Raw genomic sequence first — 15057 nt, forward strand, 5'->3', positions numbered from 1 at the left:
ATGGGGGGTATCTCTTTGTGGCCTACATGCCATTGATAGAGAATCTGGGTTAGTAGAGGTGCAATTCTAAGGTATGGCTCCCTGGGGTACTTTAATTTACATATCCTCACTACCTCATAAATGAATGAGCCCTGCAAAGTTATCCTTTGCATGTTGGGGTTTTGTTATGTCAAAGCTTTATCTAACCTAGTCAAGATTTGCTCACATCTGCTGTAGAATAATTATGCATCTATTAGTAGGAATGCGGATGAACTAGAAAAGATTATTGGTTATGCAAGAGTTTGATTTTTTGCGAGCTTTATTTGGTGAGCTTTTTGGAGATAAGATAGTTTTATGCGAGCTTATAAGAAAAATGATACATTTTGGTGAGCTTTTATATAGTAAGTATTTATGAAAGAGAAATAAATACATCACATACATACATACATACATACATACATATATACATGCATATTCTCAAACATACCTACCTTCCTACATATATACATACATATATACATACATACATATATACACACAAAATGATAGATAGACATAATACAATTTGCAAGGCATCACCAAATATGGCAAGATAATATCACTCTAATAGGGCTTCTGTTGAGTGGTCTTGAAGCACTCACTCTTCTCGACTGGGGTGCTGATCTTCTTGTCTCAATCCTTGTTCATTGTTGGTAGACTACTAGATTAGATCTAGTGTGATCTTAATAAGGTTTTTCTCAGCCTTATTCTCAAAAGAGCTTATGGCCACACACTCTTATCTTTTGGTGGAAATTGCCCCATGGTACCTTTGGAGGTCCATGCCCCATGGTGACAACTCTAAGATAGGTAGCATTCATATCTTGTCCAGGGCTTACCTTGTCTGCGGGTTCTCAAGTGCCAGCTTCTTGCACTCTAGTGTCAACACATATAGCAGACATAGTTGAGCTGGGTGAGGGAATCTGGGAAGTGGAATCTAAGGATGCTACCCCCCACCATCGCTTATAAGCTCTCTTTGATTTTAATGAGGTCCATAATGGTATAAGGTTTGGGTTTGTTTCCTCCTCGACCTTCTTTTTCCCCTTGGGAGTGTGGGCTAGATGCTGAGGCCATAGTGCCAATGCATCAACTTGTGCTTCCAAGGAATTGTGCAACCTTCAATCAATATAATGTATCCTTGTTGTTTTATTATCCTGCAAAGTAGCATTAACTACTAAGTGTTGCATTTTTTGGAGCTAGGGAGCATGTTATAGTGTAAGCATTGCACGCATATATGTGTTTTGTGTCCGTACATGTCCATTTATTATCGCTATTTGTATTTTGCATAATATCTATCTCACATCGATGATGATCTCACTTGGTCAGCCTTGAGGAGCTATTTTGATAGGGGATGAATATCGTTGGCACCAAAGCAAGCCAAGAAAATCAGGCCAAGCAATGAAGATATTGGATGTTATCTCAAGGTCTGTACTCAAGGACAACCCACAAAAGATCATGACATGAGCCAACAGAGTAGGCCACGTGAAGCTCATCATTCAAGGGAAATATCAAATGGGTCATAAGATTGTATAAGCCAACAAATGGACAACACATCTATGGTTGATAAACCAATAGCACGGAATATAAATAGTAAGGCTCATCAATAGATAGAAGGCACATGAGCCAACAGAGTAGGCCACGTGAAGCTCATCATTCAAGGGAAATATCAAATGGGTCATAAGATTGTATAAGCCAACAAATGGACAACACATCTATGGTTGATAAACCAATAGCACGGAATATAAATAGTAAGGCTCATCAATAGATAGAAGGAACATGTGATGTAGATCAACAAAAGGGAAACTAACTATGTTGATCAACCAAGAATGCCTCAAGGTTTAAGAACAGGTAGGTCACGAGATCACATAGGCCAACAAAAGGAAGTGTCTATGAAAGATCAATCAATAGCCAATATTAGAAATATTAAATTGGCCTGAGGAGAACTTACAAGGAGGCCACAAGGGGGTTAGAAGGGTTGCAACCCTATCCCTGGTGGGAGACCTTAGGAGGCACACCCATGATTTGGCATGAACCCTTTTGGGAAGCATCACTAAAAGAACGGCCGTGTGGAAAAAAGACGTAGAGGAGGGTATGGAGAAAAGGGTTATGCAGGACAACAAAAGGTGGGGGGTGCATACAACCTAGCCAAGGAAGTAGAACGGGGGTGCATATAGCCTAGCCACAACGGTAACGGTAGAAAGAGCACAACAACAGGACTGGTGGCCCAACACAACCGTGACAACGAAACGGTAGCAGCAACGCCATCATCAACAAACATTAAGTTGGCCTAAGGAGAACTTATGAGGAGGCCACAAAGGGGCTTTAGAAGGGTTGCAACCCTTCTAAAACATAGGGTTGCAACCCTATGCATGGTACACCCACAATTTGAAGAGGCTGAACCCTTTTGGGAAGGATCACTAAAAGAACAGTCGTGTGGAAAAAATGTGTAGAGGAGGGTATGGAGAAAAGGGTTATGCGGGACAACGGATACATTAATTGGCCTAAGGAGAACTTACAAGGAGGCCACAAAGGGGATTTAGAAGGGTTGCAACCCTATACCTGGTGGGAAACCTTAGGAGGCAACCCACGATTGGAAGAGGCATGAACCCTTTTTGAAAGCATCACTAGAATAATGGTCGCATGGACAAAGGCGTAGAGGAGGCCACAAAGGGGCTTTAGAAGGGTTGCAACCCTATGCCTAGTGGGAAACCTTAGGAGGCACACCCACGATTTGAAGAGGCATGAACCCTTTTGGGAAGCATCACTAGAAGAACGGCCGCATGGAAAAAAGGCATAGAAGAAGGGTATGGAGAAAAGGTTTATGCAGGAAAACAAAAGGTGGGGGCGCATAGAAATCAGCCAAGGAAGTAGTGCGAGGTGAATATAGCCCAGTACAATTATAGCAACGGCAGAACAACCACAACAACAGAACCACCAGCCCCAACACAACCGCGAGACAACGAAACGAGAGCAAACATTAAGTTGGCCTAAGGAGAACTTACAAAGGGGCTTTAGAAGGAAGTAGAACGGGGGTGCGTATAGCCTTTCCACAACAACCAATGGTGAAAGAACAACCATAACAACAGGATCGGCGGCCAACATAACTATAACAATGAAACGACAGCAATGTCATCATCAACAAACATTAAGTTGGCCTAAGGAGAACTTACAAGAAGGCCACAAAGGGGCTTTAGAAGGGTTGCAACCCTATGCATGGTGGGAAACCTTAGGAGGCACACCCACGATTTGAAGAGGCTGAACCCTTTTAGGAAGCATCACTAGAAGAATGGCCACGTGGAAAAAATGCATAGAGGAGGGTATGGAGAAAAGGGTTATGTGGGACAACGGAAACATCTTTTGCCCATTGTATCCCTGTGATGTGATGAATGATTTCATCATTTAAACTGAGTGTAGTAAGTCCCAATTCTTTTCATTCCTTCTCTTCTACTCATTTTCCCCTCTCACCTCTAGGCATTCATCTCTTCCCTCAACTAAGCCCCACAGATTTCTCCTCATGAGCAGATACATGGTTTTTGTCTGCCATGTGTAAAACTGCTCCCCATTAAATTTGGCTATCTCTTGTGCCATACTCATGATAATGTGAAGGGGGAAGTGTCTACCCTTTTACAAATCAATCTGGTATTTCGGAGATGATTACAACAGATTTATCAGCATAAAATCACCAGAAATTACATTAAACCAAGGGTAACCAATTTGTACGGAATGGTTGGAGTATCAAACCATCTCCGAATTGCAATCTGAAGTTATAGGGATCTGTATCAGATACCTAATGGTTAATTTGAACCCTCAATTACACCAAAATATAGTGATTAGTATTGATTAATCATTGATTAGTAAATTAATCCTCTATTTTGTGTGAAGAAAACAGAGTATGCGGGGAGCCCAGATTTGAGGCCTTAGAGTTCAAATGAGCTCAAATCCTTTCAAGGTCATCAATAGCAATTACTCTAGTGTAGGATTAAGACAAGAAACACAAGATTTGACCAAACATTGAATGCTTAATCTCTGTTTTACCAAAGTCACCTGCAGATTTGATGAAGAGCTTGGATCTCACTGTAGACTTGATCAAATCAAATTCTATCTTCACCATCTTGTAGAGCACCCTTGAAAACCCCTAGGGCTAAGAGGAATTATACCCATTGCATCTGGTGAAGTGGAGATTTCAATTTCTCCTCAAAAAAACGATGCCTGCTAAATCGCAAAAATCCAGAGCTGTGGTAGGCGGTTTGGCGCGCTGATTTGATGGGCTAGAGCACAAGGGTGTTAGCTATGTTTGGCTAAAGTGGCTTGAGCTAATTTTATGTATGATGGGAGATAGAGCTCCTCCACCAGCTGGGAGTACAGAGGGTTTGTTGAAAAAGAGGTAAAAATATTAATTATCTACTAATCCTAATTAGCCAGGTGATTAGCAAGATAATGGGCTCACAAATTGATGGATTCTAGGCTAGGCTCTGATACCATGTTAAAATTATAGCAATGTGATGAGCTATGGTGGATCAAATTCTAGAATCAACATCATTAACAAAGAGATCAGATGATAATTAACACGTGATTAGTGAGCAATTAACTGATAGCTTAATGTAGGTATGGATAATCAAAAACCAACAAATTCTCATTAGGCCAATGCCTCAATTTATAGGGTTTACATCATCCAAGCATCTAATCCCACTGATTTCTCCTTGATTCACTCCACCTCTTCCCAGAATATCTCCACACCTCCTAAATCTCCTCATGCTACCCTTTATTTTCTCCCAGTAGATACTTCTCACCTTTTCACAGCTTCTCTCACATTTACAGATTCTCTTTTACAGCCTCTTGCCGAGCTCTTGCCAAGGGCTTGTTCCCGCACACACCCTATTCACTTGTATATTTCAACATTTGGCAATAGTTCCCACATCAACTTTTATTGTGGCCTTAGCCTCAACCCACTTAGTCATAATCCGTAGCATCCAGTTTTCCTCCTCTTCAAGGTATGGTAATGAATCTATTGAGCTTCACCTTTCAACTTGCATCTTTTGCCACTTTGTCCTCTGAAGTGGTGCATGTGTATTTAAGTCCAAGCGAGCTATTGTATTTGACCTCAAGCCATCGATAGGCATTCTTGTGACTTCTTTGTACTTGTATTCTTTTAAGTTTGCCTTAATAGTATTTCCCTCTTCATGGAGCTAAATGACATCATAACCCCAATTTTGAATCATCGATAATTGGCACATGAATGGTCTTCTAAGAATCACATCATAGTTGGTGAGCCTTCTAAAGTCGACAATAGTAAATGTATGAGCATAGGTCAAGCCACACGATGTTACCTCAACTTTCTTCTCATCAGGATTCCCATAGGGGTTCGTGAATTTCAGTCTACTAGCTCGAGGATTATTTTTGCTCTTTTAAGAGGCTTGTTTCCCCATATTTTCTACATGTCTTTGGTCACAATGCTCACTCTTGCTCCCCTGTCAAAGGATCATAGTGGTATGCTCCTAATATGCATGTATATAGAGCATGCATAACTCCAATATGTACACCCACCCCCTTCCCCCTGGGAGTGCACCATTAATGAAAAGGGTTTAAGGCATAGAGCTTACATCAATAGGAAGGGTAGAGTGTTGGATCAAAACAAAGAAGACCTACAATCATATAGTAGAGGCAATGCATAGGCATAGAAGCCTCTTATGAATTCTCTATGCATGCATATTATTGGAGCTTTACATGCTGTATATATGCATATTAGAGCATACATAAAGCATGAATAAATCATATATATGCATGCATGCATATTAGAGCACACATAGAGCATGCATAACCCTAATATGCATGCATAGAATATGTATTCTCTATGCATGCATATTAGAGCTTTGAATGCTCTATTATGCATGCAGAGCATACATATGCATGCAGAGCATACATATGCATGCATGCATATTAGATAATATCATCTCCCTTATAGTACTTCTTGACCGCACTCTCTCTGAAATATCCTTGAATGTCCACCATCATGCATTTTCTATTTTAGCTTGGTCTCTCTCTTCGATTTCCCCAATAGGTTTAAGCTTCTCCTTCATCCATTGATGAACTTTATCCTAAGCTTTTAGCTTATATTCCAAGTATTCGTCGGTCATGGTTATAGTGATAGGGGATGAGAGGATTGCTCTCGAGGCTCCCATTTCTCCTTTCAAAATATTTGCCACTATCATTGACTCCTCATACGTACCCATGTAGGACAATGTGATCAGTAATGAGCTAGGATTAGATTTGTGTGGCACCCATGCCCATTCTAAAGGTAGTCTCTTGGTGTATCCTCCCATTACCTCTCTTGGTTAAGCCTTTCTTTTATGATATGCTCATGGAGCAACCTCGTATTCTCTATTTTTGTAAGCTCTCAAACCTCTTACAATGTTTTTGTTTCATTTTTGAGCTCTTTGTGAGGTGATTCTAGTTCCTTACTTAAGACACTACCCTCTCGCGCGATTCCTCCCTAACATAAGCACATAGAAATTGGTTCTATCGGCCCTTCTATTTCTAGCTAGGTCAGTTGCACCAACTCCTGCATGCCATTCAACCTCGAGATTTCCTCTCTCGAATTAGGGTAAGCTTGTAAGTTCTTGAGAAGGCCCTTCCATGGCTTTCTTGGCCATTTTAAGAAGCTCGTCCTTTCGGTCCATTATGATTGATCTGACTTCACTTTCCTCGCCTCATTCTTCATCGAGAGTAATTTGAACTAGTAGTTCTGGGATGTTTTTCTATTTCTACATAGCTCGGATCATCAATTGGTTTTAACCTCAGAGTTATTCGTTCCTCTCTATAAGCTTGTCAAGCTCTTCTAGTTTTCTTTCGGACTTCTAGGGTTCTCTCTACCAACAATGGTCCGTCATGACCATTTAACCCCCTTGTCTTCATCCAAGGTTATTTGGCCTACTGAATCTGAGTTGTCTTTAATCTCAACATAACCTGGATGGTCCTTTGGGTATCTTACCCTTGTCTCTTTACCACTATGGCTTTTTGAGGTCCCTGGTTGTTGGTAGGGCACTTTTGTTATCTCTGAGGGAAGCAATGCAACTTTTCCTTCGCTCTATAGTCCTTGCCTATTTTTTTTGTTTTTAACACTTTTGGAAGTTTCCTTTATTTAGGTTGTGGACCTTACTTGACTTTGCTATTTTTGGCCCTAATCATAATCCTTGGTGGTACTTCATGTTCTTTATCTGAAGAAAGTTGGCTTATGACGCAAACTATCCTAAAGCTTGTTGGTGGTGGTTTGTCGTGCGATGATAGATGGATTTAAAGTGGTGGGCTGGTGCGGACATCAAGTGATCTATGCCACACCAAATACACCATCTATCCAATGGTGGTGGCGAATTTTTTGTTACCACTTCTGGATTTGCCTTCATGGGCTAAGCTAAGGCGAGGATTATAAAGAGTACAAAAAGGCGTAACTTATGGGTTATACACTTTACTTAGTGAACAATTCAATTAGTTTGAGAGTGTTGATGTCAACAAGGTGCAAGTTTCATGAAAGTAGTTGTGGTCTTACTGTATCTTTCTTGGCTTGGCCGAGGAAGCAAAATTTAAAGGTTGCCTATATGGGATCGTGCCAAATTTGCCAATAAAGTGAATAATTTGAGATGCATCAATCTCTCCTAACTAGTAGTATACTGAATAGAAAAATGGTGGTGCTTTGATCATGTTGATAGTATTAGGGGAACCTCTCGACAACAAACCTTATGAATTATGGGATTAGAAGCACTTGGAAGGCATTGATAGTAAATCACCTTTTAATATTATGTACTTGACATGAGTTGAGACTCGAGAGGAGGAGGAGAGAATTGTATCTTACATCAAAATTCAACAACCTGCATTCCTAATGTGTGGTGGCAAAGTCTTTGAACAAATCAAAACAATAATGAATGGGAGGATATGGCATGTCAAAAAGAATGGATGGAGTTTCTATCTTGGACGGCAAGAGCGCGTTCCTCGTAGTTGTCACGTGGAAACCCTGGCGGGCGGGCGGGCGGCCTGGCCAAGTGCCAAGTTCAAACACGCAAGACGAATAGATTCTACGCGTGAGGCAGGTCGGAGGAGGAGGTGGTGGTGGTGGTGGTGGTGGTGGTGGTGGTGGTGATGGCGGCCCGCGCGTAGGCGGCAAGGAGAGTCTCTCTCACTCTCTCCAGCGACAATCTCACGTCCTGGCCTTCCAAGTAGATGCGCTTGGTTTCCCACCACCCTTTGCTGTTGACGGAGTCGGGGTCTGCCAGCACGGGGTCATCCATCGCATACTTCTCCGAGAGCGAACTCTCGAGCGGCCTCACCTTGTACTCCACGTAGTTCAGGCCCATCTTTTGGGCGGGCTCGCCGTAGTAAGTGGCGGCCGCCCAGTCGGTACCCAGCGGCACCACCTGGATGAAGGTCGTGGCGGGCCTCATGAAGAGCAGATGGGTCATGGCCGCTCCATGCACCCCCATCATCACATCGCAGGTGTTGAGAGCCCAGTAGATGTCCACCATCTCTGTTGTAGGATTGGGCGCCAGCACGTGCACGACAAACCCGAGTTCTTCAGCGAGCACCACCACGTCCATTTGGTTCAGCATAGCGCGAGGGCTCTCGCGCGAGATGATGACGAGTTTGGGCTTGGTGGCGGGGAGAGAGATGGAGGGGGACGGGGACGGGGACGGGGCCGTTAATCCGGCAGCCTCGTGCTCTGCTCTACCTTGCAGCCTGGACAGGTATGCAGAATGGAGCATAGTCTGGAAATCCTGCATAGATGCATCCTGATCATGACCCTGACCACGCTGATGAGGATGAATGGCAAGCTCGTCGTGGATACGCAGTCCCACCGTTACCTCCGGGAAGCAGTGCACACGCTTGTCAAGTGCGAAGTCCAGTACCTCGTGCTTGGTTATCTGCCCCACAATCTCCCCGTATTTGCTCATCCACCAATCGTGGTACTCGAGGATGATGAGCACCACTTCGCCTTTCAGATGCTGCGCCGTGATGAAGAGCGGGATAAGGCCGTCGTTGAACTCATGGTACACGTTGCCCGTATAGCCGCCCGTCGAAAACACGATGGCCGGCACATCATGCTTCACATCGCAGCGCAGCGCCACACCTGCCTCATTACTCGTCGAAGCGTTACCAATCACCCTCCTCATTGACACTTCGTCTATCGTCTTCATCACGCTTTCCTCCCACTTGCGCGTGTAAGGTCTCACCTTCTCCTCCCTCGCTTCGCCGGACTCGGAGAAAACCACCACTGAGCCAGCCTGCCCATTCACTCTTACGTCCCCCTTGGCTACGCAAACATCTGTGCGGCGATGAGAGCGGTCGCAATAGAAAGTTTCGTCTCTTGGAGGCTCTGCATGGCATTTCCACATGCAAAATCCGTTTTAATTGGACATCCAGAACAGCATAGCGATTCAACGCCTAAGATTAACTGCTAATATGTTTGCACAGCAGGGAATTACACATACCATCGGGCGTTCGCGCTAGCAAGGCCGTGGTTAAGAACCTCCTTCCTGTGAAAATCCCATCATAGACTTGAGGGTGGATATCATCTGCAGCATGCAAAATAAGAAATCCAAACGACTTTAGAATTTTTACTAGCAATTAATGATCAAAACTTCAGAATCGATTGTGGAGAGATTCTTGTAGAAGGCAGAGCGTCTTACAGGTGGGAAGATAAGAGCATGCGTGTAGTATTGATGAACCCAAGAGGAGAGAGAGAAATATTGTCGAGAAAAGAAGGAACTTCCGGCTGCTCTTCACAACGGAGTTGGAGGAGGCAGACTCGAGCAATTGACTGTGGTGCTTGGTTTGCTTGTTGATCATGGCGAAGGTAAGAAATTTGAGCATAAGCAGCGTTGAAAAGGGCTTAAATGGAGGAGCAGTGGCAAAGGAAGGCGCCCAGAAGGAGAACGGGCGTTTCTGATTCCCAAAAGCAAGCCGTTTCAATGGCCTCCAGTTGGACGCCGCCCTAATGTGACGCGGGGAAAAGAGTTGACTGACTCCGCACGGGTCGCACGCGTCCAATCCATGTGGGCTGGACTCGCATAACAAACAAAAAGCCCCTTAATTTCGAACGAATATAATTTCGAACGAATATATTAAAATGCCCAACAAATTAACGTAATCTAGTCAAATTGAATTATTATTATTCTATTTCATGAGACGTAATAAACGATGAAGCTTCTCTTTACTTTCACTAACTAAATGGCTCCTCTAGCTCTTGAAATTCACAGCTCCGAAACTGTTAAGTTGATGAGAGATTTGCTTCCATACATATTTTTTAAAATACATGAGAAAAATTCCTATGGAATTAAATTTCTATTTGCCATCTCCTTGCACCTCCGAGTGCCCTCAACCCTCATGGCCAAGAGAGAGAGAAAGATATGTCTATGTTGTGAGAGAGAGAATTTTCGATGGCCTACAATCAAGTTTAAGAGAGAATTGGTAAGGGGATGGATTTTAACAAAGAGTAGCCACTGGGTCATTGGTTCAATCCTCCCGTCACACACTGCCCACCGTCGTGCTTGAGCCCATTGTCACCCAACCAACCAATGGAGTCAAGGTCGCTTGTACATGAGCCTCTGATGATCTCACTAGGGCCTTCAGAGGGATGACTCTTTGTTGACAGTAAGCCCAGAGAGAGAGAGAGAGAGAGAGAGAGAGAGAGCCAAGGGGATGCAAACCCTCTCTTGAGGCGACCCTTAGAGAGACAGACCTTTGGCTGAGAGCATGTTGGGAGAGAGATCACCCTCCACATTATGCTATTCCCTATCCCAGAGAGAGAGAGAGAGAGAGAGAGAGAGAGAGAGAGCCAAGGGGATGAAAACCCTCTCTTGAGGCGACCCTTAGAGAGACAGACTTTTGGCTGAGAGCATGTTGGGAGAGAGATCACCCTCCACATTATACGATTCCCTATCCCTTAGGCCATGCCAGTGTTTGCAAAAAAGATAGAGAGAGAGAGAGGGGGGGGGGATAAAAACCCTCTCCTAAGTTGACCCTTAGAGAGTCGAATCTTTGGTTGAGAACGTGTTGGGAGAGAGATCGCCCTCTATAGTATGTGATTGCCTATCCCTTGGGCTATGCCAATGTTTGCAGAGAGAGAGAGAGAGAGAGAGAGAGAGAGAGAGATTACATGTTTGATGATGTGAAGATGTTGATCGAGAGAGAGAGTCAGAGAGATGTTGCACATTTGATGATGTAAACTATCCTACACCCGTTAGATTTGCTCAAGGCTATGCCACCATCTGCACCATCTCGGTTAATGTCTCCTCTTCAAATCAGCATGGTGGGTGGCAATGGCCCCTTCAAATTCACTCAGGGCTATGCTACCATCCCCACCATCTCCGTCAATGGCTTGAACGCGGTGTTGAGATATAGTAGTACAAGGCGGTTCGATCCGTTCAGTGGAAAGTACACAAGACAAACAGTGCCACTTGGGAGATTTAAGATAATTTTTTAGATTGATTTATATTGGGGACGAAATAAGCGAAAGAATAACCTTAAAAATTTAAAAAAAACTATTCCTAGAGTAATGAATATGAATTTTTATTCATTGTGGCCCCCTATGCATGTTATTCATTTGATAGCCAATTTCAAATCTATTAAAGATAAACCCCCTTCTCTCTCTCTCTCTCTCTCTCTCTCTCTCTCTCTCTCTCTCTCTCTCTCTCCACACACACACACACGTGCGTGCACGTAGTGGCAAAATCATTCAATATTTCACTTGATGTTAATGTGCAGCTGTCCAATTGACATTCCAAGGGAGTGTGGAACAATCTTCTCTCTCTCTCTCTCTCTCTCTCTCTCTCTCTCTCTCTCTCACACACACACACACACACACACACACAAAATTAGTGGTAAGATCATTCAATTCACTTTATCTTAATATGAGATTGCCCAACCAACATTCCAAAAATCTATGGAACTTCTCCTCAAGGCACCACAAGCTTTGGCATGGCTTATATACAAATTACAAAAATCAAAATCATAACTCTTAGCTTAAAAGTTAAAATTTTCTTTCAAATAAATCAACTTATAATATCTAGCCAAAAATTGAGACATAACCATGCACGAGAAATCTAGGGATTGTATTTTCATCTTGAGCTTTAAAGCATTAAAGAGATGATATCTAGTATGAAACCCATGGAAATGCTATGGAATTAACACGTGGCTCAATCACAAAGACAATATCTAGCCTAAAAGCACCCAACCCAAAGTTTGATGTTTATAATCAATTGTACTAGAGTTCAATTGACATCTATTTAAATTTGTCATGGGAGATCAAAAAACTAATCTAGCAAAGAGAGCTCTAAAGTAGCCTCATTTGCACTACCCATGATAAATTAAACTTGAAATCTTCCTATTAAATTGAGAAACAATGCAAAATTAAGGCATGTATAACAGTCTTTTATGAGAGGCTCTATGTTAGAGAAGAGAATATGCCCTTGGCCCCATGCCCCTATTATATAGGAGGGCCCTCAAGTGACTCTTGACTTTCCATTCCCCATGTGTGACCCTTGGATGCCTGACCCCAACCTTAATCCTTAAGGTTAGTCCTAACCCATGCTCCACTAGAGCTTGTTCCCATGCTCCTATGCTCACAAGCCTAATGTGGGTTAGCCTCCTAGTATATGCACACATAATGTGTATATAACATAGCACACATAATGTGTATATAACATAGCACACATAATGTACATTATTTTGATGTAAGATACAATTCTCTCCTCCTCTCAACTCATGTATTCACAATTGTAAGATACAATTCTCCTCCTCCTCTCAACTCATGTATTCACAAGTACATAATATTAAAAGGTGATTTACTATCAATGCCTTCCACGTGCTTCTAATCCCATAATTCATAAGGTTTGTTGTCGAGAGGTTCCCCTAATACTATCAACATGATCAAAGCACCACCATTTTTCTATTCAGTATACTACTAGTTAGGAGAGATTGATGCATCTCAAATTATTCACTTTATTGGCAAATTTGGCACGATCCCATACAGGCAACCTTTAAATTTTGCTTCCTAGGCCAAGCCAAGAAAGATATAGTAAGACCACAACTACTTTCATGAAACTTGCACCTTGTTGACATCAACACTCTCAAACTAATTGAACTGTTCACTCTCAAACTAATTGAACTGTTCACTAAGTAAAGTGTATAACCCATATGTTACACCTTTTTGTACTCTTTATAATCCTCGCCCTAGCTTAGCCCATGAAGGCAAATCCAGAAGTGGTAACAAAAAATTCGCCACCACCATTGGATAGATGGTGTATCTAATGTGGCATAGATCACTTGATGTCCGCACCCAGCCCACCACTTTAAATCCATCTATCATCGCACGACAAACCACCACCAACGAGCTTTAGGATAGTTTGCGTCATAAGCCAACTTTCTTCAGATAAAGAACATGAAGTACCACCAAGGATTATGATTAGGGTGCACACTCAAAAATAGCAAAGTCAAGTAAGGTCTACAACCTAAATAAAGGAAACTTCCAAAAGTGTTAAAAACAAAAAAATAGGCAAGGACTATAGAACGAAGGAAAAGTTGCATTGCTCCCCTCTCAGAGATAACAAAAGTGCCCTACCAACAACAACCAGGGACCTCAAAAAGCCATAGTGGTAAAGAGACAATGGTAAGATACCCAAAGGACCATCCAGGTTATGTTGAGATTAAAGACAACTCAGATTCAGTAGGCCAAATAACCTTGGATGAAGACAAGGGGGTTAAATGGTCATGGACGGACCATTGTTTTGGTAGAGAGAACCCTAGAAGTCCGAAAGAAAACTAGAAGAGCTTGACAAGCTTATAGAGAGGAACGAATAACTCTGAGGTTAAAACCAATTGATGATCTGAGCTATGTAGAAATAGAAAAACATCCCAGAACTACTAGTTCAAATTACTCTCGATGAAGAATGAGGCAAGGAAAGTGAAGTCAGATCAATCATAATGGACCGAAAGGACGAGCTTCTTAAAATGGCCAAGAAAGCCATAGAAGGGAAGTACAAATTCAGAGGATTAGAAGAACCCCTTCTCAAGAACTTACAAGCTTACCCTAATTCGAGAGAGGAAATCTCGAGGTTGAATGGCATGCAGGAGTTGGTGCAACTGACCTAGCTAGAAATAGAAGGGCCAATAGAAGCAATTTCTATGTGCTTTAGGGAGGAATCGCGCGAGAGGGTAGTGTCTTAAGTAAGGAACAAGAATCACCTCACAAAGAGCTCAAAAATGAAACAAAACAATTGTAAGAGGTTTGAGAGCTTACAAAAATAGAGAATATGAGGTTGCTACATGAGCACATCATAAAAGAAAGGCTTAACCAAGAGAGGTAATGGGAGGATACACAAAGAGACTACCTTCAGAATGGGCATGGGTGCCACACAAATCTAAGCCTAGCTCATTACTGATCACATTGTCCTACAGTGACTTTGGTAAAATAGAGATTAAGCATTCAATGTTTGGTCAAATCTTGTGTTTCTTGGCTTAATCCTCTACTAGAGTAATTGCTATTGATGTCCTTGAAAGGATTTGAGCTCATTTGAACTCTAAGGCCTCAGATCTGGGCTCCCCGCATACTCTGTTTTTTGCACACAAAATAGAGGATTAATTTACTAATCAGTGATTAATCAACACTAATCACTATATTTTGGTATAATTGAGGATTCAAATTAACCATTAGGTATCTGATACAGATCCCTGTAACTTCAGATTATAATTCGGAGATGGTTTGATACTCCGGCCATTCCGTACAAATTGGTTACCCTTAGTTTAATGTAATTTCTGGTGATTTTATGCTGATAAATCTGTTGTAATCATCTCCTAAACACCAGATTGATTTGTAAAAGGGTAGATACTGTCCCCTTCACATTATCATGAGTATGGCACAAGAGATAGCCAAATTTAATGGGGAGCAGTTTTACACATGGTAGACAAAAACCATGTATGTGCTCATGAGGAAAAATCTGTGGGGCTTAGTTGAGGGAAGAGATGAATGCCCAGAGGTGAGAGGGGAAAATAAGTAGA

The 15057-nt window shown here is 42.3% G+C and overlaps 1 protein-coding gene across 1 annotated transcript; it reads right to left on the minus strand.

Moving 5' to 3' along the window:
- Positions 1-7781: 7781 nt before the first annotated feature.
- LOC147630156 (xylan glycosyltransferase MUCI21-like) lies at positions 7782-9927 on the minus strand. The gene is made up of 3 exons (XM_086811801.1): positions 9690-9927; positions 9492-9575; positions 7782-9376 (listed from the first exon to the last, which is right to left on the minus strand). The coding sequence occupies exons 1-3, from the start codon at positions 9871-9873 to the stop codon at positions 8082-8084; spliced, it is 1563 nt and encodes a 520-aa protein (XP_086667927.1). The 5' UTR covers positions 9874-9927; the 3' UTR covers positions 7782-8081.
- Positions 9928-15057: the final 5130 nt, after the last annotated feature.

The sequence above is a fragment of the Cibotium barometz genome, chromosome 17 (assembly GCF_041138505.1).
Source record: "Cibotium barometz isolate CiBa-2024 chromosome 17, ASM4113850v1, whole genome shotgun sequence".
NCBI classification, from domain to species: domain Eukaryota; kingdom Viridiplantae; phylum Streptophyta; class Polypodiopsida; order Cyatheales; family Cibotiaceae; genus Cibotium; species Cibotium barometz.